The sequence below is a fragment of the Spermophilus citellus genome, assembly GCF_964194105.1.
Source record: "Spermophilus citellus genome assembly, chromosome: 3".
NCBI lineage: Eukaryota > Metazoa > Chordata > Mammalia > Rodentia > Sciuridae > Spermophilus > Spermophilus citellus.
The window spans coordinates 8,827,965-8,855,241 of NC_138184.1; the positions used below are offsets into that span (position 1 = coordinate 8,827,965).

A 27,277-nucleotide genomic window follows, 5' to 3' on the forward strand; every position below is an offset into this window, starting at 1 on the left:
GACGGACAGTTTGTCATCTGTCATCTGGGGCTCTTCCAGCTGAGGGACATGGGACCAATAAGCAGAAGCACACGAGGTGCGAGAGAAAAGGATGACAACAGTGCTGGAACTCACCGCATCAGGGGGTGCTGCTCATACTTGAGGTCAACATCATAAGGAGGCCCTCAGGCCTGACCCTATGCTGTATCTACCCCAGCAGGGTTCACTCAAGCCCACCAGAGATCTGGTACCCTACTTTTGGCCTGGCCCTGAGGCTTGCTGGAAGCCATACAGCCTCCTGACGTGGATCAGGATCACAGTGGTAGGGAAGGAGAAGGGGAGGAGGCACGTCAACCACAGAAGTCATGTGGAGTGAGGTTGCACATAAATGGATCTTGTCCAAGCCAGCAGGAGAATCCCAGCCTGGGAAGGGGTGTGGTTCCAGGAGCTATGTCCACCTGAGACTTCTAATGGGTACTCCTGAGGGGCTCCCCACCACCAGAAATAGTCTCCAAGGCCTGGGCCCCATAGCCATGTAGGCCATACCAGACTAACACCCTCCACAGCCAGCACAGGCCCACCCGAGCCCTTAGGCACGCCACCTCCACCCCAGCTCTCCCCAGAGTTCTCTTGTGACCAAGGAGCTTATTCAAGGTATCACCCTCTAAACAGAGGGTCTTTCTCCCACCTGTGTTCATCAGGCTTTGAAATTTGTCATAGTTGTTACAGTTTGAGAGAGCATCACTAATCCAAAATCCCAAAACACTGAGCATCAACACAACACAAGTGGAAATGTGCACCCCTGACCCTGTGTAAAGCAGATGCACTGAAATGCCTGCCATATAAAACATGTGAAACAAGTGAATGTCATGTTTAAGTTTGGGTCCCATCCAAGAAATCTCATGTACATGTAAATATTGTAAATAAATAAATAAAATAGAAATCTAACACTTCTGACCAAGTGTTTCAGATAGGGAATGTTCAACCTATACCCATCAGGTGTCACTTATATTGTCTCATGAAGGCTAGGACTTGATAGGACCTAGATCAGCATCCAGCACAGAGCTGACCTTCAAGATGGATACAGACTGCAGACTTAATATGTAGAGATGTTAAGAACCAAAATACAAAACTGATATACCTGGGCAAGGTCTACTATACCTCCACCAGCTTTGTGCTCTTACCCACAAATGGTTAGCAGCTTGAGAAACGTTGCAGGTTAGGTGTTAAGGACTTCTCCAGGATAGCAAGAACTTGAATGATTTCAGAGACATGACTTAATATAATGAAGCAAACACCCACATGCAAGCACATCAGTTACCTGAAGTACGTCAGTTTGTGTTGGGGAAGATCTTCGTAACTCCCAAAGCCAGATCCATTTTCATCAAAGATGGACAGTTTCTCATTTGTCAACATCTGGGGCTCTTCCAGCTGAGGGACATGGGACCAATAAGCAGAAGCACACAGGAGGTGTGAGAGAAAAGGGTGACAAAAGTGCTGGAACTTACCGCATCAGAGGGGTGCTGCTCATACTTGAGGTCAACATCATCCAGGAACTGCCCGCATTCGTTGCACTTGGGTGGCTGAACCTGTGGGAACAGAACAGAAATGGCCTCAGAGGCAGAGGGAGCAACCCTCACGGCACCACAGCACCTGCCTCATTCCCACGTGTATGTTTACCTTGGGGTTCAAAAGGTTTTTGTTCCGAGTCATTTTTTTCTCAGCTCTGGGAATAAAGCACAAAACTGATTGCACTTTAATCAATTCAGAATATATCAAAATCCACCCTGTCAGACTGAAGCCTAATCTACCCCCCAACCACAGACACCAGCTGCCACAGTAACTGACGAGGCACCAGGTCACAAGTGGTTCTTTACTGCCTAGAGGAATCATGCTCCAGGCTGCAGAACTGGAGTATCCTGGTCCCCAACCCAACTCAATGGCTAAGGTTGCTCCAGCAACTCAAAGCTACTTCCTTCTAGAAGAACTGTCTTAACATTATGATCTGCTTCACATAAACAAAAAAATTCTTACGGTTCTTTGGGTGTAGTTTTTCGTCTTTTTTCTTCCTAAATACAAGAGACAAAAGCAGAATAAGAGTAAGAAAGAATTCTACATCTGGATGGGGCTTCCGAGTTGAGAATTCCATATATAAGTATCAAAAAACATGCAATGGGGAAGAAAGTAATGAGAGGAACAGGAGATAAGACCCGACTCATCCCAGTGCCCAAATCTTACAAAAGTCTTATAACCAAAGATTTCCTCAGGAGTCCCAAGGAGCCAACTTAAAACAAATAAACCCTAGCTTTCTTGTACAAGTGGTATCTAGGAAAGTAGCTGAACTGTGTCCCCTCCAAATTCTAACGTTAACCCATTCAGCCTCAAGTTATTAATTCTGTGAATAATTCAGTAAAATTGACACAAGTATATTAAAATAGATTTAAAAGTCATAACCTAGACCTTATATACCCTGTATTTTTTTCCGTATGTGAAATAAGAGCATATGAATGTAATACTCTTTATCAGTCACCTATTACTCAAAATAGTAAAAAATAGTCCCTTAAAACATTTCAAAGTTAGCATAACTAGACTATTTGTTGCATAATTTAAATTTTCCTAGGTGTTCTACTTCTGGGACTATGGGACAAAACAAGTTAAAACCCAATAAGGTGCCAACTATATTCAGGTTTTTTTGGGGGGCAGCAGGGATTGAACTCAGGGGTACTCGATCTCTGAGCCACATCCCCAGCCTTATTTTGTTTAGACACAGGATTTCACCGAGTTGCTTAGAGCCTTACTATTGCTGAGGCTGGCTTTGAGCTCACAATCCTCCTGCCTTGGCCTTTGAGCTGCTGGGATTACAGGTGGGCACGACCATGCCTGGCCAGAGACATGGCTTTTAAGGAGGCAACTGAGGTTAAAGGTGAGTGATGTCCTTATAAAGGGAAAGGGACACCAGAGCCCGCTCTTTAGGTGCCAGTCCAGAGGAAATCCACATGAACACAGTGAGGTGGCAGCTGTATGAACCAGAGAAGCCTCACTAGAGACTATCCCTAATACCACCACCTTAACTTTTTACTTCTAGCCTCCAAACATGGAGCAAATATATGTCAGGTTTTTTTTCTTTAAACATTGATTTTTTTTAGTTATAGGTGCACACAATCTATTTTTATGTGGTGCTGAGGATCAAACCCAGTGCCTCATGCACGCTAGGCGAGTGCTCTACCTCTGAGCCACAGCCCCAGCCCAAAGTCAGTCATGTGAGCTGCACAATGTGTTATGGCAGCCTGAGCAAACTCATCGTAGGGAAATTTTTAGAGTGGGTTCAGGTAAGCCAGGTGTAGTAGCACACACCTTTGATCCCAGCAACTCAGGAAGCTGAGGCAAGAGAATCACAAGTTCAAGTACAGCCTGGGTAATAATGTAGCAAAAGAGCCTAAAGATAAAATTTTTGAAAGGGCCAGCTATGTAGCTAAGAGGTAGAACTCCTGCCTAGCATGTGCAAGGTTCTGGGTTTAATCCCCAGTGCTGCCAAAAATAAGGCAAGCAAAGGACTTAGATTACTGCCACTTTGCAACTTTTGGCAAAAATCACGGTTGCAATGACAGTTCGAAACAGTGAAGACAGGGCTGGGTTTGTGGCTCAGTGGTAGAACACTTGCCTAGCATGTGAGCACTGGGTTTGATCCTCAGCACCACATAAAAATAAAGGTCCATCAACAACTAAAACAAAACAACAACAAAAAAAAACAAGCACACCCACTGAGGATTTGGCAGGTAGCTCAGTGATAGAAGGCCCTGTGTTTGATCCTCAACAATAGGGGGGAAAAAAAAGGTGAAAAGGTGAAGGGTCTTTATAATGGATGGATCAGGCTGATGCCATCTGAGCCCAGGATCAATCTCATCCTTGAGACACCACTGTGCTTACCAAGGTGATACTGCAAGAAGCATATAGCACCACCTCCTAATAAGTTCTCTAAAATTAACAACCTGCATCTAGCCAAGCAGCCTGAAGGAGATAGGGTTGAAGATAAAAACTGGTAAAATTTAGAACCTAGGACACTACAGATAAGAAATTTGTTCAATTTCTTAGTTAAGAAATTTGCAGAGCAGGAAAACTAGAGGTTTAGGACAAATCTCAACCAAATACAATTCTGTATTGCATAACATCTTGACTGATGGACCCATGAGACCACCGTCTGTCACCTGCTGATGTCACATAGCCATCTTAGTTTGTGTATGTACACTCGTGTTCACACCATGACAAAATCATGTAAGGAATCATTTCCCAGAATATATCCCTGTCATTAAGCAATACATGATTGTACATTGTCTAGATCTTTGGGCCTATGATTCAAACTCTAAAAATAAGAGACAACCAGGGAAATGCGAACACAGACTAGATATATTACCTGATGTATGATAACACCCTATGATCATGTTTAAAATGAGTTCTTCCTTTGAGATTTCTCCTGTACTATGTCTAACTTATGCAACATCACATAGGACAAGGTTTGGGTAAACTTGCGTGGCCTTAGCTGCTATCTGCTGAAGACTGAGAATGAGTATGTAGAGATTTACTACCTTTGGTCTACTGGGTATGTTTGAATATTTTCATAATAAATGCAAGTTAAAAATTTTTTTGCATAGTGCTAGGAATTATATCCAGGACCTGGTACATGCTGGGTGAGTGCTTCACCCCCAATACCTAAATAAAATCCCATTTTTTAAACATTTAGTCAATGGACTTTATGAAATACCATGAGATTGAAAGCACGACCTTTACCTTTTCATCCTCATCTCTCTCAGAGATCTGTGGAGTTACTTGTTCAGGTTCTTTTTCCTCAGGTCTCCGTTTGGCAGCTCTGTTGGGTGGACAAATATCAAATATTAGCTCAGAAAAACTTGTCAACTTGTGCCAAATGACAAAATAAGGCCTCCCTATTGAAAAGCAAAATGTTCATGAGGCTCTGAAGCAGACTGCTAACTTGTCACCCTAAAACAAGGCCCACAGAAGCGGGCCCTGAAGGAAGTCCTGGAAGTTGAGACACAACTGTGCCAGATTCAGGAAAGGGCGGGCACAGGATGACTTGGCACCCAGCCCTGCGCATCGGCACTTTCCTTCCAAAACCAACCATTCCCCATGACTCCTGTATCATCCCAGGTTCTAGAACAGAGGTTTTAATAATTGGGATGACAAACAAGCATTTTAGTTACTTACAGGTCTTTGGATTGACTTCTAGACCTCCTTTCATCCTAACAAGGAAAGGGGAGAGAGAAATAAAGAAGGGAAAAATTAGAAAAATTAGTTTGAGACAGATAGCAAGATGAAATTCGATACCAGAAAACAGGCTAAAGCCTTCTGCACTACAGAGCCAGAGAACAGGAACAGCACGGGCAGGACTACAGGGTGAAGATGAAGCTTCAAATATTTACTCCCCCGTTTCCCCCAACCTACCAATAAGCAGGTATTAAAGAATCTTCTATAACACCCAACACATACCCCTGCAAACAAATTGCCTAGACCAGGGGTTGATGACCTGCTTCTGTTAAGGGCCAGGTATTTTCAGTTTTGTAAGCCATGGGGTTTGTGTCACGACTATCCTTCCTGCCACTGTACCACAAGAGCAGCCGCAGAAAGTATGAATAAAGAGATGTGGCTGCATTCTAAGAAAAGGTTACAAAAAACAGGCAGTGGGCTGGATCTGGCCTGCTAGCCACACCCTGCCAACTTCTGTCCTAGGAGAGTTGAGTGTAACGGGGAATTTGTGGACATTTTGCTGATGTTGTCCAGAAAGCCTAAAGTCCCACCAGTCCTCTGGTAAGTGGTTAAGACTTTTACAGACATTGGGATATAAGGAAAAAAAAAAAAAAAAGGAATGGAGTTTCAGAAAATAAAAGATTGAGAAAAAGCAGAAATTCCAGGCCAGTGCAATGGAACACTACTAATTCTGGCAACGCAGGAGGCAGAGGCAAGCGGATCACAAATTCAAGGCCAGCCTGGGCAACTTAGCAAGACCCTGTCTCAAAACAATAAAAAAGGCTGGGGATGTAGCTCATTGATAAACTGCCTTGGATTCAATCCCTACTGCTAACAAAAAAAAGCAGAATTTCCCAACTCTGTTATTAACTTACATGGACAATCTAGTATTTTGTGAGGCTGTGTATAATAAAATACCTTACTAGGGGGCTGGGGTTGTGGCTCAGTGGAGCAGCACTTGCCTACCAAGTGTGAGGCACTGGGTTCGATCCTCAGCACCACATAAAACATAAGATAAAGGTGTAGTGCCGGGCTGGGGATGTGGCTCAAGCGGTAGCGCGCTCGCCTGGTGTGCGTGCAGCCCGGGTTCGATTCTCAGCACCACATACAAACAAAGATGTTGTGTCTGCGAAAAACTAAAAATAAAAATTAAAAAAAAAAAAGGTGTAGTGTCCTTCTACAACTAAAAGTTTAAAAAGCCACATGTTTGATCCTGACATCCCTTTCTACCAAGGGACAAAAAGTCCAACTGAGGATAGAGTGTTTATACTTCTATTGTCTCTCCCTTCTGAAGGGATTTCAGGCAAACACTGATGGAAATGCAACCCATATCTGGACAGGAAAGGAGAGAGGCAGTGAGACATCACAGCCCACTGGCGGCCATACCTACCGGCTCATGTGCCACGGGACAAAAACAGGGAACCATTGCCAACCAGCTCATGACCCAGTAAGGCTGTGACTTTGGGCTTCACTCTAGATCTCAACAGGCAGAAAAACCACATGGGTAGCCCTGGGACTACCCAAGTTTGTGATTCCCTATTAGAGGAGCAGAGGCCTGCAGCCCCCAGCACACAGCCTGTCCCTCTTGCTTAAAGCTCAGGTAGAGGATAGTACTGTCAGCCTACACTTTCAGAGGTCAAGCCCCAAGAACTAGGGGCCCTCCTTATCATCTCATCCATCCAACCAGGGACGGAAGATGCTCAGGATTTTCCTATCCTTAACATGAACACACTGTTCTTGTCATTTCCTAAATACAGTGTAACAGCCAGTCGGGCACAGTCACATATGCCTGTAATCTCAGCAACTTGGGAGGCTGAGACAGGAGGATCGCAAGTTCAAAGCCAGCCTTAGCATCTTAGTGAGGCGCTAATCAACTCAGTGAGACCCCGTCTCTAAATTGGTCAAGTGTCCCGAGTTCAATCCTTGGTACAAAAAAAAGAGTACAGTATAACAACTATTTACATAGCATTTATGTTGTATTAGGCAGTATACATAATCTAGAAATGATTTAAAGCATACGGGAGGATGTGTGTAGTTTGCAAATATGTCATTTTGTGTAAAGGACTTGAGCAGACTTTGGTATCAGAGGGTCCTGGCACCAATCCTCAGAAAAAACTAGGGAACAACTATTTGTGTGTTTTTTGGGTTTTTTTTTGGTGTGTGTGTGTGTGTGTGTGTGTGTGTGTGTGTGTCTGATTCTAGGCATTGAACCCTAGGTCACTCCACCACCGAGATACATCCCCAGCACCCCCTCCCTTGTTTATTTTTATTTATTTATTTATTTATTTATTTATTTTTTACTTTGAGACAGGATCTCACCAAGTTGCCCAGGCTGGCCTAGAATCTGCAGTCCTCCTGCCTCAGCCTCTGTAGGGGCTAGGTTTCAGGCATGTGCCACCACACCCAGCTTGTTCTAGGTTTTAAAAATGCTTCTTTGGCTGAGTAGGAGGCAGGGAGGCTGGCTGGGGAGCAAGAAGAGAACTAGGCTCAGAAGGATTTAACAGGCAGGCTGGTAAAGGAGAACTTGCCAAACTGAGCTGAGCACAGATCAAGACTTTTGGGTGGAAAAGGCCTCAAGAGAAGCAGGTTGCACACCAGTCTCAGTCTAGAAACACAGGCTCTCCAACATGGTGCAGAGACAGAACAGCAATGCTCACTATGTATCAGTGCAGACATGTGACACTGATCCGACAGATTAAGTTGCCCAGAGTCATCCCACAGTATGTGGGGCTGGGTTTGAATCCCAGAGCCATGCCCTGTACTGTTTCCACCAACCAAACAGGAACATGAGAATAGATAATAAAGATTTTGCCTTGGGCTGGGGTTGTGGCTCAGTGGTAGAACACTCGCCTAGCACTTGCGAGGCCCTGGGTTCAATCCTCAGCATCACATAAATAAAGGTATTGTGCCCATCTACCACAAAAAATATTATTTAAAAAAGAAAAAAATTTTGCCTTTACTCGCTTATCTCCTTCCGCTTCATTGTGAGTCCCTGGTCTGGCTTCTCCATCCAGCTCCTCCTCCAGTTTCGGTATAGGTGTTCTGTCACATAAAACGAAAGATGCGTCAGTCAGCTGGGGAGCTAGGGCTACTTCAGGCAGCCCCACGGAAGGCTTACAGTGGTCTCCTTCCTAGATTCAGGGCACAAGCCACCTCTTATCTGCACTGCAGGAAATCCAAAAGGCACCAGTTACTTTGGAACTTAAGATCTTCAGAAATACTGCTTGCTTCATGAGTTTTTTGGTATTAGGAACTGAGCCCAGAGCCTCCACCACAGAGCTCCAGCCCAGCCCTGCACAGAATATTGATCAGAGATGGCAGTGAACAACAGACAGGGGGCCTCCACTACCTGGACCCCATGGGAGCTCTGCCTGTGGTGGAAGAAGGTGGGCATCTAGCCTTTGGAGCTAGGCTGAGTATGGTCTGCACCAGCAACTATAGTAAACTGGCTATGTGAGGGATCAGAGTCTCTCTCCACCAGAGACCTGCACTTGGATAGGGTACTCAACCTACCTCTGGGCTCAGGTCCTTCATATGGGACATCAGAAACTTGAGAAAGTGCTACACTTCTCACTGTGCCATCATGCTCTACCCCTGTCATGAGAGTGTGCCCAGGTTGGCCTATTCATGGGGCAGCTGGGTCAGCCCCATCAGTCCCGGTAAACCTCAGCCACCTAACAACTGTTGAGCTGGATGAGTGCTGTTTTAAGTAGCTGAGCTTCCGGGAGGGTTGTCACCAAGCACTATCAGAGCAAGATAATCAACACAGCCTCTGAGGCCTCTGGCACCACATGACAGCCTGCTTAGGACCACCCTGAGGGCAGGCCAGGGTCAGAAAACATCCCAGGTGACTTTAGCCTTCCCTGCAGTGATCTGAACTTCACAGGCTGGAGTCCTGCACCAGCATCCAGTACTCTAGTCATCGCACTGAAACCCTCACGTTAACAGGTGTCAAAGCACAAAGGCAAGTTAACTATACTTACGGTTCTTTGGTTTGACTTCTGAGTCTCCTCTCTTCCTAAGGGGGAATAAAAAGAGTAATTTTTCCATGTGGTCCTGATCTTTATGTTCTATGGAAACAGCCTACCTAAACTGGTCCTATCATCTATTTGGTAGGAGTAAAAACTATCTGCCTTTAAGACAATTTTTCTTGCCCCTTCTTTTTGACAGGGCAAATGGCAGGACAATAAGGAAATTTTTACAGACTAGATCCTGTAACACTGTAGTTTAAGCCAAGAGTCCCAGCTACTTGGGAGGCTGAGATAGGAGGATCATTTGAGCTCAGGAGTTTGAGACCAGCTGAGTCAACAAAGAAACACCATCTCAAAAGAAAATTAAGAATTTTTTTTCTTTTTGGTAGTACTATAGATGAATCCAGAGCCTCACCCATGCTAGGAAGGCAGCAGCCTCTGAGTTACATCTCTAGTCCAAGAAGGCAACTTTGTATCAGGATGATGCTATAGAATGTAAGGACCTCCCATGTTTAAAACGTCTTCACAAAGACTGAAGGCAGGCAAGTAAGGGGACAGACAAGCTCTGTGACCAAGTAACCAAGGTCCAGCTGGCCCCCTAGGTCTGCCACTGAGGTCTTACGATCACAACTTATGACATACCTTCCTTATGGACAGTTGGGGAGTGTTGAGTGTCTTGACCAAATTAAGGCTATTAGATTATTCATGACACTCACTGTGTACCCGTACATTGCCCATTCCCTGCCCTCATGCCTGGAACCAGGGGGGACTTGAGATCACAGTAGAATTAAAAAAAAAAAAAAAAAAAAAAAAAAAAGGAGGTAACAAGGTATTACTCCTTCTCTCTCTTCCTCTTCAGTGTCAGCATGTGTTCCTGGTGTCGCTGTTTCCGGTTCTGTTGCACTAGGTTCAGCAACTCTGTTAAGCAAAATAAAATACAGCAACTGGGACTTATACAGGTTCATTTCTCTGAAGTTATTTCATAAAATCTCTGAGCCCCAAGGGGTAATATTCATTTTACATGTATTATTTGGTATTACCTTTAAATCCAGCTCTGATGAGGAAAACTGGTATTTTTCTTAATTTATTCTTTTCAATGGAGAATTTTACCTCAAATGGTTACTTATCTGACCCAAAATTTAGCATCCTTAACAGATCTATGGTTGCTAGGGAAACTCACTATAAACTCCACTTTTCAAACTTTCTGGGAGGTGAAACAACACAAACAAAGAAAGGTATAATAATTATTCTTACGATTCAGTGGCTGTAACTCTACGTCTCTTCTCTTCCTGTAAACGTCTCTTCTCTTCCTATGTGGAGGGAAGGAGGGAGAACAAAAAGACAAGAATATGGGATTCAAAGGAATATCAACACCAAAATCATGAGTCAAATTATCAAATAAACACATGTGATGTAGTTAAAAGCAGGGTGGAGCCGGGTGGCTCAGTGGTGGAGTGCTTGCCTAGCACGCGCTGGGTTCCATTCCTAAGGGTGCAAAACAAAAGATAAAAACAGGTGGGAAAAGAGGGATGTCTAGGTTTAGGGGCTATCTGGGAAACTGCCAGTCTTATTTCAATGCCCCATAGCTCCCCAAACCAAGTCAAGGCCAGGAGTTAGGCCAATACATGTCTGATTCCTAGAGACTGCCTAGGGATGCTATAGGAGTCAGATTCTATCAGGTCAGCAATTCTTCAGTACTGGGATAAAACAAAGTGGAAGTTTGGGATTCATATCAGGAAGCAACTGTGACTGCCCAGCTAGGACAGTAGTTCCTTTCTCAGGTGGATGCATTAGTGTACTGTTTCCCTAAGGTCATGAGGTTTTCCATCTCTAGGTTAACTGTTCATTTAACTTAAAAAGGGATAAAAATATAGTGATGAGGAGGCTGGGAATGTAGTAATGGCATAGTGTTTGCTAGCATGAAGCCCTAGGTTCCATCTTCAGCATCAAAGAAAAGTTACAATAAAAACAAAACTGAACGCTATTTGACAACTAAAGGGTTTGGAGTATATGCCAGCAGTACAGCACTTGCCATGTGTGCAGACTCTGGGTTGAATCCCATAAACCCCCAAATTTATATATTATATATATATATATATATATATTATATGCGCCTGTGATAAAGCTGCATGTAATGATACATGTGTTCATACAAGTATGAAAACTGATACCATCTGAATAGTCTGTACCCTGTACCAATGTTAATTTCCTGAGGGTTTGTTGCCATTTGTACCTAACAGTCTGAGATGTTATCATTGGTGAAAAGTGGAACATAGGGTATATGGAACATCCGTGTACTATCACAAGGAACATTTATATATGAAACATCTGATTAGGAGTACACATAAAATTCTGGGGATGGGATGTAATTCAATGGTAAAGTACTTGCCTAGCATGTGTGAGGCCCTCAGTTCAACCAACAAAGTTAAGTTCTTGCCTCCAGATGCTTTTAGACTCAAACTGCAACATCAATTCTTCCTGGGTCCTCCAGCCTACCAGCCTATCCTACAGACACCAGCCTGTCCTTTCAGTTTCCACCATCATTTTTGTGTGTGTGTGTGTAGATGGACACAATCTTTAATTTATTTTTATGTGGTGCCGAGTTTCAAACCGATTCACTCATGCAAGGCAATCACTCTACCACCGAGCCACAACCCTGGTCCCAGCTTCCAACCATCTTTGAGCCAAAGAATCACATAGCTTTCTGACATTTTATATGTCTATATATCATATGTATCAACACACACACACACACACACACACACACACACACACACACACAGAGTTGTTGCTTCTCTGGAGAACCCCAGCTTGACAGTATGAACCACATGCTAGGTTATCTAAGCATATATCGATTCTGAACTCTAATTTTTGTGTGATGCCTGTGTTACCTGGTCTTTGTCTTCCTCAGAGTCATCTGAATTTGTTCTTTCAGGTTCTTCCTCAGGTTTCCGTTTAGCAGGGCTGTCACACAGAATCAGGCAACTGTTAGTTCAGAGAGACCCTTGCCCTCCAGTGGGCCCAGAATAACTTGTGGCCCTCCTTCCCAAAAGGACTCGGCCTAATGCAGGACCTAGATGCCTTCTTTCCTCCCAGGAGAGACCCTTATTGGCAGGATGTTGAAAGAGGCTTAAATTTAATATTTCTTTGACAGATTGAGGATAATTCCATTTTGCATGTCCTAAGAAATCATGCCATCTAAATACTGAACAATGGCTGCTAATGTCACAAAGAGAAGAGACATCACACACCTGATACACAGTACCATCTATAAAGAAATCAGCCTCGAGGCTGGGGCTGTAGCTCAGTGGTAGAGCTGGGTTCGATCCTCAGCACCACATAAATAAAAATAAGTATACTGTGTCCATCTAAAACAAAATATTTTAAAAAAAACAAAACCAGCCTCAAAGAATAAAAAGTAGCTGGGCACGGCAATATACACCATAATCCCAGCAACTTAGGAAGCTGAGACAGAAGGATTCCAAGTTCAAGGTCAGCCTCAGCAACTTAGTGAGACCCCCATCTCAAAATAAAAAGGGCTGGGGTGGATCTTAGTGGTAAAACATCCCTGGTTTAAGTCTTCAGTTAAAAAAAAAAAAAAAAGTTATGCTAGGTATATAGCTCAGCAGTAGCATACTTGCCTAGCATCCCTACAGGCCCTGAGCTTAATCCTCAGCAGAGGGGAAAAAAAAAATTGTAAAAGGCATGAAACAGTATATTGTTTTTATGTTGGATGACATGTTTGGGATTTGTTTCAAAGTGATACAGTTAGGTTATGAAACAATAGCCATTTGTAACTGGATGAATGAGTATTCAGGGGTTCACTGTACTATACTCTAATTTTGTGTATATTGAAGTTTTCTGTAAAAACAAAAGTAGATGAATTCTTCAGAAATGTTGTTCATGCCAGGTGTGGTGGCACATGCCTGTAATCCCAGCAGCTCAGGAATATGAGGCAGGAGGATCACAAGTTCAAATCCAGCCTCAGCAGTGGCAAGGTGCTAAGCAACTCAGTGAGACCCCGTCTCTAAATAAAATACAAAAACGGTTGGGGATGTGGCTCAGTGGTCGAGTGCCCCCGAGTTCAATCCCCAGTATCCGCCCTCCCCCCCCCCGAAAAAAGCTGTTACTGGGGCTAGGGTTTTTGTTTTGTTTTTTTTGTGGCTCAGTGGTAGAGTCCTTGCCTAGCATGTGTGAGGCACTGGGTTTGATTCTCAGCACCACATAAATAAAAAGTGCATCGATAACTAAAAAATATCTTTAAAAATGCTGTTTATGAATGTCAACAAAAACTGCAAGATGAAAACCTATGCAGGGGGTGTAGCTCAGGAGGAGAGCACTTGCCTAGCATATACCAGGCCCTGGATTCCATCTCAGCACAGTGCAAAAAAACGGGGGGGAAAAAATCTATGCAACATAAAAGTTGGCACTGATATATTATAAACTATTCCATTCATGTTTTACCAAAAGCCGTGCACCAAGAAAAAGTAGCAATCCATTCATTATATACTGACCCTTTTGTAAAATGAGATGTGATGGTGGTCTGCCTGGTCGTTCTCCTCGTAACCATGGGACTAGATGAAGCTTCAGCTGTTTGAGGAAAAAAAAAACAAGAAAAAGCCACTATGAAAAGATAAGTCCACACATGGCCCTAGCTATTGCAGAAAGTCAGGTATTGAGGCTTAAGTATCCTGAGGTTTTAGATTCTAGTCAATAACCAGCGGGAGAACTGCAAATTCAAGGCTAGCCTCAGTAACTTAGAGACCACTTCAAAATAAAAAAAAGGACTGGGGATGCAGCTCCATGTAAAAGGCATCTAGGTTTAATCCCTAGTGCCAAGAATAATTCAAAATATGTTTTTCAGTGAGTATGGACATTATAAAGTTGAAAAAGCCCGGAACCACTGGAAATCGGGAAACATCTACCCAAGTCTAAGTTAGGAAGTACACACACACACACACACACACACACACACACACACAAAAGACAGAAGTATTGGGGAGTAGCTCAGTGGTAGAGAGTGCACTTAGCATGTAGGAGGCCCTGGGTTCCACCCCCAACACAAAAAAAGAAAACAAGAAGATGCTGCCCAGGGGTGCATGAGTCAAAGTCTGTGCCCTCGTGTGTATCATAACCTCCTCCAAGGTTGGAAATGAGCCAAGGGTTCTTACCCTTAGTCTCGCTATCAGACTTGCTTCTTCTGGGTCCACGAGGTTTGGAACCGGATTTGGGGGTGTTTGGTTCTGACATTTTCACTCTCCTGTCTGCACGGCTTGCTTGGCTCCCGTTTTCTAGATGGCCATTCGTTTCTCGACTGACAGTGTGAGCTCCGTTCTCCAAGGACAAATCTTTATTTAAAAGGGATTTGACTTTAGCCAGGTAGCCCTCCTACAGCAGGAAAGGATAATTTAAGTAGCAGTGAATGTAAATAAATGGCAATAAGAACAAGGGAACAAATACATGTGTTTCCTTTACAATCATCAGGCAACAAGGAGCGGGGGTTTCTCCGACTCCTTGGTGACACACAAGTTACAGGGAGGAGATGTTTCTTCTGGTAGCCAAGAGGCTGGGAACTGACTTACCTCAGATAATTCTTCTTTATGTAATTTGGTTTCCAAATCACATAACTGATTCTTTATTTCTGTTTGCAGAAATTCATGCAAGAGATTCAATTTCTCCTTCACACACTCCTAAGGGAAGAATATATGTTCATCAGTCCCCAAACTCCCAAGATATTAACTAATGGGCTAATACACAAGTAACCGAACCACCTGGTCACATCACAATGACTGAACGGCAGGCAGCACTGTCTCAGCCAACACACTAAAAAAAAAAAAAATGGTCAGTTCTCCATATTCACAGGTTCTGCATCTAAGTATTCAACCATCCTCAGATGGAAAATATTCTTAAAAGAATTTCATCTGGGTTTGATGGAGTGGCACATGCCTGAAATCCCAGCAAGTCAGGATGCTAAGGCAGGACGACTGCAAGTATGAGATCAGCCTCAGCAACTGAACAAGACCCTGTCTCAAAAAAAAAAAAAGGGGGTGGTAGAAGGAAAGGAGAGGGAAAGTGCTAGGGAGTGTTGTTAGCGGCCAAATATTGTTATATTGTGTGCATGTACGAATATGTAACAAATCCCACCATTCTGTAAAACTAATGTACCAATAAAAAATGTGTAAAGAAAAAAAAAGTGAACTGGAGATATTAGTGATAAAGCTCCCCGGGTTCAATCTCTAGTACCAACTCCCCCCCCCCCCCCGCAAAAAAAAAAAGATTTTCTTGTCTTTATTCCCTAAACAATACAGCACAACAACTATGTACATAGCAGAGCATTAACATGACATTTGTCATCTCTAGATGACTTAAAGTCATTTGAGCCCAGGAATTCAACAGTCTGGGCAAGCTAGTAAGACTATCTAAAACACAAGAAACAAAACAAAAAACCCCGCACTCTGGAGATTACCTTTTCCGTTAAGCTGTCTCTTTCCAAGTCTTTGAGCCTGGTGGAATAAAATAAGGGAGAATGAAACACTCATGTAAAAACTTCATTTAGCTGTAAGAATATCACAATTTTAATGAATTTTGGAATTAAGCTTAAAATGATAGAACACAAATAAGGTGGCTTTCCCCCGTCCCCCACAATGTGTAGTGTGTGCTTCCACGATGCCTACACAAGAAGTCATTTGTGAACTGAGCAAAGCTGCCCTTTTGAGGTTGGTTTTCTGGAGATGAGGACAACACGGGAACTCCAGAACAGAACAGATGTTATTTAAAAAGGTATCAGGCCAGGCATGAGACCAGCCTCAGCAACTTAGCAAGGCTCTAGGAATGGAGTAACACCCTGTCTCAACAAAGGCTGGGGATGTGGCGCAGTGGCAGAGTGCCTCTGGGTTCAATCCCCAGTGTGCACACACAGTCTCGGCAGCCAGGTTCCTTCTGTAAATTAGAAGACAGCTGGTCTGATCTTTCTCCAGAGCCCTTAAGAGTGTGCCAGAGTGGCCAGTGCTACAATGAGTAGACTAGGGTCACACTAAGGAATAGGCAGCGAATGTTCCATAGGCCAGAGAAGGTGGAACATTCTCATTGAGGAGCTAAATTGGAGGTCAAGGCATCTGAGCAGCGGAGTGCCCCACCCTGCCCACGGGAACTAGAGACCAAGTTAGGAGAGCGGGCTGGCTCCCCAAAAAGCTCATCCTTCAGAATACATGCACCTCATCCGTATTTATTCCCGTTGTTCAGAAGAGCAGAACTGTCAAGTTTTGGTGGAAAATCTGATTATTGAAGACAGTGGCTTGCCATTGCATTGGAGAAACTGAAGGAATGAAGACACCAAGGAGAGCGAGATGAGTGGAAAGGCTGTTGTCCCCAGCCAATGCTGACTGCAGAGAGTGAGGTAAGAACAGGTCTAACCAGTTGGGTGGGTGACTGTCCATGGAGGGCACCCTGTGGCGGCACCAGGCCTCTGCCATCTCTGGATTCTCCCACCCAGCGCCACAAAGACTAGGTGCTCAGTTATCACTAGCCAAGGGGCAGAAATAGCTCTCCCTGGCTGGCCTCCGCAGAGGCCTAGAACAACAGCAAAGCCAGGAATTCCAGTGATGCGTTTGGCCTGACCACTGCCACACACTGGCTGCTGTGGGAGCAGTGCACTCACTTTCTTCAAGTGACACTCATGTCTGTAGGCACCAACTGTATACCAGGCCCCAATTCCAGGCTGGGTGGCTGGATGGGTGCCACCAAGCAGGGACTTTCTGACTTGCTGGGTGGTCAGGAAAAAGACGCTTGGCTCACTGTGGGCACAGTGGTGATATACACTGTATGTTATATGGACTGTAACTTGGGCTTGGGAACCTTTGGAATAAAGACCTTCAGGAGCAAGGGCTGGGGTGTGGCTCAGTGATAGAGCACTTGCCTAGCATGCACAAGGCCCTGGGCTCCACCCCCAGCACTGCAGGAAGAAGTGGGAGAATTCCAGAAACACGTGAAGCCCCTTGCAGGCAAAAATGTCTCCCTATTCCCATAGTAACTGTCCAGTGAGAGCCCGCGATAAGGACAGCTGTAGAAGTGGGCATCACCAGCCAGAGGCACACACGCTACTGCAGCAGCATTACTTTTGCCTTCTCGGTCACTTGGTTTCTTGTTTTGTTTGGGGCAGTGCTAGGGATCAAATCCAGGGACTCATGCATGCGAAGTAGTACTCTACCACTAAGCTTCACTCCCGGCTCTGGTCACTGTTTTCAAAGTGGCAGGACACAGCTTCTACCCTGACTAGCTGAACAGTGCCTGAATCCCAAGGTTATCCCAGGTATTAGGGACATGGCTCAAGTGACTGTACAGCCCACCAAGGTGCCCTTTTCAGCCATCTCTTGCACCTGGGCATTAAACAGACCTGCAGGTCTGAATTCTTTCAATCTTGCTATACACTGGGATATTTAGCCTGGCAAAGAGCAACACATCTTCACAGGGCGAGATGTTTTAAGGCATCTGAAGACTGCATTTATCCTTCCTGTCCCCAAAGTGAACCACAGCAGGATCCCAGGAGCTGGTGGGAAGGAAGCTGGCCGCTGGGTTCGGCTTTCCTCCCTGCCACCAGGCCTTTGCTTGAGTTGGTCCCTCCCCTAGTGACATTTATGCCATCCCATGCCCACTTGACAGTTATAACTAGGAGGATTAGAAATGGAGCAAGACTTAGCAGAGGACTCAACTCTATATAACCTTAGCTCTCTGCCCACCTGAGATCTCATGATTCATTCCCAATTGTATTCATCAGAGATCAGTCATAAGAAATATAGAAACAATATGAAGTAAGGCAATACCCCACAGTCAACATCTGAGCACTTTCCCAGAGAAAGGGCAGTCAGGCCACCAAGGAGGGACTCAGGGCAACCAAGAGCTCTTTATGACCTGGGCAGAGGAAGCTGCCCAAGCTGGAGCACCAAGGTACTGAATGTCACTCAGGAGACACCCAAGAAACAGACAAGCATACCAGGTCAGAAAGGCAAGACCAGAGAGTGAAGGCTGGTGACAGCCTGAAGGAGGTCAGGGATGTCAGGCTAAAAATCATGAGTTCTGTTCCCCAGTCAACAAACCAGAGGAATCACAAGGGAGGGAGAAACCATGATACCAGAGTCATGCTTTAGAAAAATTGATCTGGCAGAGGCACACTATAACCAGGTACAGGTGGTAAATGCCTATAATCCCAGCTACTCAAGGGAGTGAGACAGGAGGATCACAAGTTTGATGACAGTCTAGGGAACTTAGGGAGGCCCTGTCTCAATAAAAAGGGTGGGGATGTAGCGAGTGGTAGAATACCTCTGGGTTTGATCACTAGCACCCAAAAACCTGGACAAGGCAAAATTACAAAATGTTAAATTACTCTAACATCTAAGCCAGATATGTTGGTGAGAAACATGGGTTAGGCAATAGGAGTGGGCTATGTAAGAGAAGTTCTAAGACTCAGACCTGCTTAAGAACACCACAGGGGCTGGGGATGTGGCTCAAGCGGTAGCGCGCTCGCCTGGCATGCGTGCGGCCCGGGTTCGATCCTCAGCACCACATACCAACAAAGATGTTGTGTCTGCCGAGAACTAAAAAATAAATATTAAAAATTCTCTCTCTCTCTCTCCTCTCTCACTCTCTCTTTAAAAAAAAAAAAAAAAAAAAAAAAAAAAAAGAACACCACAGGCAGGAGGGAACTAGCCAATGGTATTTGCAGAAGGCAAACAGTAAATACCCCAAAGATATTCATACCCCAACCTATGGAATCCATGAATATTCTTTTATGTGGCAAAAAGGACCCTGCAGATGTGATTGTTCAACAGCCCTTGAGATGAAGAGATTATCCTGCATGATCTGTGGGCCTGATCTAATCTCTAATCTAGCCCTTAGCAGCACAGAACCTTCCAGCTGCATTTCAAAAGAAATGTGACTATGGAAGAAGGGTCAGAGAGATGTGAGGATGCAACCTGCAGTTGCTGGCTTTAAAGATAAAGGAGACCATGAGCCAAAAGATGAGACAGCCTTTCAAAGGCTGGGAACAGCCTTCAGCTCAGACAACAAGAAAATGGAGTCCTACAACTGCAAGGAACTGAATTCAGCCAACGCCCGGGACAGCAGGAAACATTCTCCCCCAGAGCTTCCAAAAAGGAATGCAGCCTGCGGACACCGTGATTTTTCATCCAGTGAGACCGGTTTCAGGTCTGCACAACCTATGATAATAAACATTTGATGTTTAAACCACTGAGTCTGTCAATTTGTTATGGCAGCAACTAAAAACTACCAAATTCTAAACTTCTTGGTGGAGAGAAAGGAGAGTACACAGGCTATAACTTTTAGTAGTGAACAGCGGCTATGTATTTGTTGTTGCCTGCAGTGTGAAAGACCAGATACAGGACCTCAGATGCTAGGCGAGCCCTCTACCACAGCTCCAGCCCAGCCCCGCAGCAGCTAAGGAGACGATTATTCAGCAACTAGAAATTAGAACTGGCACTTGAGATAGGCATTAAAATTGGCATCTCCAGCTGGTACCCCAACTGCTAAAAGTAGTTGTAGGACTGGAACGGAAGAAAGAAAATGGAAGTCGGGGAAGAGAGGGTCCCTGGTGGTATATACCTCAAGAAATCCAAAGTTAAGAATTGAGAAGCAAGATATTGAGAGATAAAGGAAGACAAAGCCACCACATCTCTTAAGAGAAAAGGATCTCCAGGAGTGGTGGTGCACATCTGTAATCCCAGCAACCTGGGAGGCTGAGGCAAGAGGATCACAAGTTCGAGACCAGCCTCAGCAATTTAGCAAGTCCCTAAGAACGTAGGGAGAGCTTGACTCAAGATTTAAAAAAAGACTGGGGATGTGGCTCAGTGACTAAGCTCCCTGGGTTCAATGCCTAGGGGGAAAAAAAAAAAAAAAGGTCTTTAAGAATAGGACTGGAACTGAGTGTGGTGGCACTTGCCTATAAACCCAGCAACTTTAGAGGCTGGGGCAGGAAGATAAAGTTTGAGGCCACCCTGGACAACTCAGCAAGACCTTCTCAAAATTTAAAAAAGGCTGCAGAGGCCAGGCACAGTGGTGCATGCCTGTAATCCCAGTGGCTCAGGAGGCCGAGATGGAGGATCGTGGGTTCAAAGCCAGCCTCAGCGAGACCCTGTCTCTAAATAAAATAGAAAAGAGGACTGGGGATGTGGCTCAGTGTCCCGAGTTCAATCCCTAGTACCAAAAAATAAAGTTAAAAAAAAAAAAATAAGAAGGGCTGAAGATATAGCTCAGTAGTAGTAACCTGCCACTCAGGTGTAAAGCCATGGGTTTAATCCCCAGCAAAGCAAAAAGAAAAATAAAATAGAACTAGACACCTGGCACAAAAGCTAAAGAAGCAAAAGAGAACAAGCCCAGGGCTGGAAATGTAGCTCAGTGATATAGCACTTGCCTAGCTAACATGTGGGCCCTGGATTCCACCCCCAGCACCACTTAAAAAAAAAAAAAAGCCCAGATGATTCCAGAAGAAGCCAGCCAACAAATAAGGTTGGAATAAGTAAACCTATCCCTGTATCCCTCATCTCCTGCAGACTACATGGCCACACTAACATCTGCCAGGGTATCAGATCTGTATATACAATATAAATTATGCTTCCCTGATAGAAGTGAAATACAAGGTTGAACACTCGATAACAAGCGATAACGACCTCCAGGCAGGCGCTTCAACACACCTATACCTTGTACTAAATCTGTAACACCATAAAGGGGCAGCCCCATCCCCATTTTATAGATGGGGCACCAGCACCAAGAGGTTAGATGGCTTTGCCACAAAGATGGTACAGGATTTGAACCCCTGTAGTTTGCATCCCTAAAATCCTACTGTAGGGAAGAACTACAAAAGATAAGTCATTTTTGCTCTATTCAACATCTGCTTAGTAGCTGCCATGAAATTAAGAGGTAAGGTTCAAAACCCAGTTTAATCTAATCACAGAATGACTAGCAGATAAGAAAGCTGTAGTAATTACAAAGCCTAATCAGCAGGGCTGGGTGTGTAGCTCAATGGCACAGTGCTTATTCAGCATGCATGAGGCAGAGCTCAATCCCCAGCATGGGCAAAAAAAGAAAAAAAAAAATGATAATCAGCCATGCAGAGGCTGCTGCTAGAATCGTAAATCTAGGCTTCCTTACAGGGAAGATCTGACTGCAAACTCTTAAAGAGTCTCATGTGTATGTACACCAAGCTGCAGATACAATGAACAAGGCAAACATGGTCTAACGCTACGTGAAATAATGCAACTCAAGTAGCAAAGGCAACAAGCAGAGTAAACCGAGATCAACACCCTTCTAGGCCAGGGGTGCATATCAGAAGTAGAGCTCTGTCCTAGCACGCCGCGCAAGGCCCTGGGTTCAATCTCTAGACAACAAGGTAATGGTTATTTTTAAAATGAATTCAAGGCTACTTATTGCAGGGAAGCCAGACTATCTTTAAGGGGAAGGGTTAAGAACGAATGGATAAGGCTGTGGGGTGCAGATCAGTGGTAGAGCACATGCTTAATAAGTGAGGGACCCTTGGGTACGATGGTGGGGGAGGGGATGGACAGAAATCAACTTGGGGAAGGGGTTGGTGGCATCCAGCCTCACACTGGTTGCTCTGTATGGACCTGAGAGTCACCAGGGAACCTGAGAGAAGGCATGTGCGGTTTATGAGAAGAGCACAAGATGAGGTGGGGAGGTCAATGGAATTCTGGCCAAGTGTGCAAGGAAGCGTATGGAGCAGGGAAACTACTGGCTCCAACCGGTCTTTTAACAGGATCACAGTTTCTACTTTGTAGAAGACACAACTGAAAGCTAGGAATATAGATCAGTGGTAGAGCACTTACCTAGCAAGCAAAAGGCCCCGAGTTCCACCCATAGAACCAAACCAAAAAAAATTAAAAATAAATAAAAAAAAAAGCAAACCAAAAAAACACCAGAAGACAAAGGGGAGATCACACTTATGGAGCAAATGATGGCAGCGTCAACTGGGTAAGAACAACCAGGCTGAAGAAAATGTGGCTTGCCCTGAAAGATGACTATTTTTGGTACTTGAGACTGTAACAAGAAGGGGGGGTGCAAACTTCTCAACTGTTAATATCAGGAAGCCAGGTACTCCGATTACTCCATCTGAAATCAAGTTCTATTTTGTGGGTAGGGGGCATGTGGGGGATACAGACTCAATAAGATGTAAACTTTCTAACTGTGGGTTCAGAAGTATTGTGAAAGGCTGGGGTTGTGGCTCAGTGGTAGGGCACTTGCCTGGATTCTCAGCACTGCATATAAATAAATAAAATAAAGTCCACCAACAACTAAAATATATATTTTTAAAAAGTGTGAAGCCAGGCACAGTGGTGCACACCTGTAATCCCAGCAACCCAGTAGGCTGAGCTACAGGATTCTGAATTCAAAGCCAGCCTCAGCAATTTAGCCAGACCCTTTCTCTAAAATTAAAAAAATTTTGAAATGGGGGCGGGGGGCACTGAGGATGTGGCTCAGTGGTTAAGTGCCCCTGGCTTCAATCCCTAGTACCAAAAAATAAGGTGAATCAGGCTGGGTGTGGGAGCCCATGCCTGTAATCCCAGCAATTTGGGACGTTGAGGCAGGAGGATCTCAAGTTTCAGATCAGTCTCAAGCAACTGGGAGGCTCTAAGTAACTTAGCCAGACCCTGTCTCAAAATAAAGGGCTGGGAAGTGGCTCAATGGGAAAATACCTCTGGCCTCAATCCCCCATACCAAAATAAAAAAAAAGTGTTAAAGGGAAGTAGTTGTGCATCAAATAGCCCCCTTCCTACTTCATTCTCCAAAATCCAAATCAAAACTCGCCTGGCACCATCACAGGGTACAAGCCGGTGGAAATAAAAGATGGTGAAATTAATTTCACAAATCTAGATGAAATGTCCAGATCCAGCCAGGGTTCCCGTGACTAATGCACACCTCCTTTGGAACAAGTTTTTCAGGAATGAATGGATGTCCTTCAGCAAGAGGCCAGGCCATCTTCCCGCCAATCCCTGTGCACAGAAGCCCTACGAGGGCAAGCACTGCTGGGGGGGGGGGGGGTCCCCTCCATCAGCCGTCATCCCTCACTTATTCCTAGGTGCACACTGGACACTGACCAGTCCTCGCTGTGAAGGCTTCCTTGAGGCCCAAGGCTTAGGGCGCAGATTTACTATCAGAGAGACCACCTTGCATGCTGCCCAGGCCTGACATGCACTCTAAGCGCTCCTTCTGAAACACAAGTTCCCCCGCGGGGCAAGGACCTTGTAGTCCCAGGTGAGGGACGGAGCCCGGGTGGAAGACCGAGCTCGCGAGCCTGAGCTGGCAGCGCCCGGGTAACGTCCATCTCTGGAAGCCTCCATCAGGATGCACAGCTCAGGGAGAGGAGGAAGCATCAAAGGGGATGCCCAAGGGTCCCCAAGCACCCGAGGGGAGCCAGCTGGGCACCGGAAGTGGAGGCCGGAGTACCAGGACTGAGGGGTGTCTGGAGGCCCTGGGCTGCCCACTTCCTGAGCGACTAGGCTGGCGGCGAGAGCGCGGCCCATAGCTGCTCGGGTAGGGGAGCCGCCTAGACGAACCCAAAGCTTGTTCTATTTGGGGATCAGAAAAAAAAACTCAAGTTTTTAGTCACCAGGGAGTTTAGAGGGACCTTGGCCCATTTTGGCGCCAAACAGCAAGGGGAGCGCGCAACCGGAAGTGCCACCCTGCCCGCGCCAACAGCGGCGCGCCGCCTCATCCCTACGCATGCGTGCCCGGCTGTCAGCAGCGGCTTCGGGCCACCAGGAGGGAAAGCGACCCCCCACCCTAATGCTTTGCCTCGCCCCCTCCCTGGGCCGACTGTCCCCCACAATACGTACCGCCTGCGGACATCGTCAGGCAGGGAGATGGCCGGGATGGCCAGCGCGGGCACCCGGGCCGGGGCGGTGCGGGCCGGCATCTCCGAGACTGCAGCAGACGCGGCAGCAAAGCAGACAGCCCCAGCTTTTCGCGCGGAAACTGACGGGGAGGGGCGGCGAGCAGAGGCAGCGCGTACCACCCTTGCTCGGGCACGGGGGAAGGAAGGACGTACCATGTGCGGGCAGACAGAGCGGAGCGGGCTGTGCTCCGAGGCTGCGCATGCGTGAGGCGGGCATGCACCCCCCACACACACAGAGCAGTGGGTTCGTCCAAGCTCCTCTAACAGTTGCAGTCTAGGGGGCGCAGTGCCCGAGACATTCATTCATTCTTGCGGGCCTGAGGGCATGCGGGCATGCGGGCATGCGGGCTTGAGGGCAGTGGAGCCTCCAGCAGTTTGGGGGAGTTAAAAGCCCGCATTTGAGCTCTTGAGTTACAGCCTCCAGTTCCAATCCAACCTCCATTTGTTCACAGTGTGACCTTGGGCTGAACACTTGGACTCAGCCTCAGTGTTCTCTTTATAGATCGGGCTAATAGCACTTATTCCAGAAAATCTTGAGGATACCCAGAATTTGTAGCCAACACCAAGGATCTCACACTGTAGGGAGGCGAGGGACCACCTCCACGGCCTATTTGATACAGCACCAAATCATAAGAAAAAGATGGGCTGTTGAATATCTGGTTCTGGGAAAACTTTTACAAAAGAAAGAAGTTAGGGCTGGGGCTATAGCTCATGGTAGAGTGCTTGCCTCCATGCACAAGGCCCTGGGTTCAATCCCCAGCACCACAAAAAAAAAAAAGAAAGAAAGAAAAAAGTTAGATCCCAGCCTCTCAAAATGGATTAAAGAACTAAATGTAAGACCTGAAACCATAGACTATGTAAGAAAACATGGAACTAGAGAGGAAACCATGGGGGAAAGCTTCATGATATTGAATTTGACAATACTTGAATATAACAAAATCTAAAATACACAAATGAGTCTACATCAAACTTGAAAACATCTGCACAGCAAATGAATCAACCAACAGTGGAACAGAAACAAGCAACTGAAATGGGAGAAAAGTGGTTCAGCCACTATAGAAAACAGTAAGAAATTTCCTCAAAGTTAAAAATAGAATTATGTGATCCCACAGTCCCACTTCTGCCTGACACCATCACAGGGTACAAGCCCATGGATTGTGTGTTTTAGCTTCCAGGCATGTATTCACAGAATTAAAAAACAGGATCTTGTGGTATTTGCACAACCATCTTCATTGAAGCACTACTCAGTAGCTAAGAGGTGAAATCAAAATGTCCATCTACAGATGAGTGGGTAAAGAAAATGTGTCATATAGGGGCTGGGGGTATAGATCAGTTGGTAGAGTGCTCGTCTTGCAAGCCCAAGGCCCTGGGTTCAATCCCCAGCACAAAAAAAAAAAAAAAAAAAAAAAAAAAAAGAAAAGAAAAAGAAAATGTGGCACATACACAGTGAAATATTATTCAGCCTTAAAAAATAAATCCCATCTCAGGCTGGGATTGTGGCTCAAAGGAAAAGTGCTCATCTAGCATGTGTGAGGCACCGAGTTCAATCCTCAGCACCACATAAAAATTAAAGTATTGTGTCCACCTACAACTAAAGAATATTTAAAAAAAAAAAAGTATTCCCATCTCATGCTTCAACATGACTGAACCTGGAGAACACGTGAAATAAGACAGTCATGAAAAGATACAGGATTCCATTTCTGTGAGGTATCTAAAGTCAAATCTTAGAAACAGAAAGCAGAATGGCAGCTACCAAGGATGAAAAGGAGTGGAAAAAGGGGAATTGTTCACTGCATGTAGAGTTTCAGTTTCATGAAATGAAAAGTTTCCAGAAATCTGTTGCACAATATGCATATACTTAACACTACTGAACTGTACCCTTAAAAATGGTGAAGGTGGTAGCTAAGGTACAACACTGAGCCTGTAGTCCCAGCATTAGGGAGACTGAAGCAGAGGATCACTTGAGCTCAGGGCCAGCCTGAAGCAAGATCCTAAAGTCTCTAAAGAAAAGGTAAATTTTGGAGTTGGGATGTACCTCTTTGATAGAGCACTTGCCTAGCATGTGTAAGGCCCTGGATTCAATCCCTAGAAACACACAATCTTTTTTTTTTTTTTTTTGGTGGCTTTTTATTGCAATAAAAAAAGAAGAAACTAGGGATGGGGATATAGCTCAGTGGAAGAGCACTTACCTAGTAACAGCCAAGCAATGGGTTCAATCCCCAGTACCACAAAAACTTAGGCCAGGTACAGTGGTGCACATCTATAATCACAAGAGGAGGCCAAGGCAGAAGGATTTTAAATTTGAGGCTAGCCAAAGCAACTTAATGAGGCTATGTCCCAAAATAAAAAGAGCTGGGGATGTAGTTCAGTAATAAAGCATCCCTGTTTCAATCCCTAGTACCAAAAACATTAAGATTTTTTTTTAAAGAGAGAATTCTTCAATACTTATTTTTCAGTTTTCGGCGGATGCAACATTTTTTTTTGTTTGTATGTGGTGCTGAGGATCGAACCCGGGCCGCACGCATGCCAGGCGAGCGGGCGTTCGCGCTACCGCTTGAGCCACATCCCCAGCACTTAAGATTTTTTTAATGTGGTATTTTATCTATGACAAAGTACTAGTATGGCATGTTAACTTGGACATTTTTATATATTTTTTTTTATATTTTTGTACCAAAGTATTTGTATCCCAAAATGTCCAACCTTGCTATGCATCAATCACATAAGGCAGGTTGCTGGAACACTGAAAAATCTTTGGTTAAAGTAATTTTAATGTTTTATGTTAATTTTAGAATTGATAAATATAAATCTTTTATTGTGCTACTGGGGATTAAACCCAGAGGCACCAAGCCACATCCGAAGCCCTTATTTATTTTGAGACAGGGTCTTGCTAAATTATTGAGAGTGTCACTGGGTTGCTGAGGCTGGCCTCAAACTTGCAATACTCCTGCCTCAGCCCAGGTAGCTGGGATTACAGGCATGCACTACTATGCCTGGCCCAAAATAAATACATATTAATTTAACATCTAGTAGAACTTATAAATGGTCCTAAATAGCTCTTTAGAGTTATTTAATTTGGTGCTTAACAACCCTAAAGAGAAGCACAGGTTTATTTTCCCTCCCCTGAAATGCTTGGGACCAGAAGTATCTTGGA

At 44.9% G+C, this 27,277-nt stretch overlaps 1 protein-coding gene across 6 annotated transcripts in view; it reads right to left on the reverse strand.

Annotated features, from left to right (window-relative positions):
• The window catches only part of DNMT1 (DNA methyltransferase 1), a 45,738-nt gene extending 21,397 nt beyond the window's left edge, over window positions 1-24,341 (reverse strand). For 2 of the 6 annotated variants that reach the window (XM_081288548.1, XM_081288545.1), the window contains exons 1-16: window positions 24,068-24,336; window positions 15,676-15,712; window positions 14,792-14,899; window positions 14,381-14,597; window positions 13,724-13,799; window positions 12,101-12,173; window positions 10,464-10,519; window positions 10,046-10,127; window positions 9,222-9,256; window positions 8,193-8,280; window positions 5,200-5,234; window positions 4,765-4,843; window positions 2,014-2,048; window positions 1,660-1,705; window positions 1,488-1,568; window positions 1,301-1,410 (exon numbers count right to left, since the gene is read on the reverse strand). In XM_081288548.1, coding sequence (XP_081144674.1) covers window positions 1,301-1,410; window positions 1,488-1,568; window positions 1,660-1,705; window positions 2,014-2,048; window positions 4,765-4,843; window positions 5,200-5,234; window positions 8,193-8,280; window positions 9,222-9,256; window positions 10,046-10,127; window positions 10,464-10,519; window positions 12,101-12,173; window positions 13,724-13,799; window positions 14,381-14,597; window positions 14,792-14,899; window positions 15,676-15,712; window positions 24,068-24,282 — 1,373 coding nt within the window. In that variant the 5' untranslated portion in view covers window positions 24,283-24,336. Of the gene's footprint in view, window positions 1-1,300; window positions 1,411-1,487; window positions 1,569-1,659; window positions 1,706-2,013; window positions 2,049-4,764; window positions 4,844-5,199; window positions 5,235-8,192; window positions 8,281-9,221; window positions 9,257-10,045; window positions 10,128-10,463; window positions 10,520-12,100; window positions 12,174-13,723; window positions 13,800-14,380; window positions 14,598-14,791; window positions 14,900-15,675; window positions 15,713-24,067 lie in introns of those variants that run through there. The other 4 variants (XM_081288546.1, XM_081288549.1, XM_081288547.1 and 1 more) reach the window with 4 other exon arrangements.
• Window positions 24,342-27,277: the final 2,936 nt, after the last annotated feature.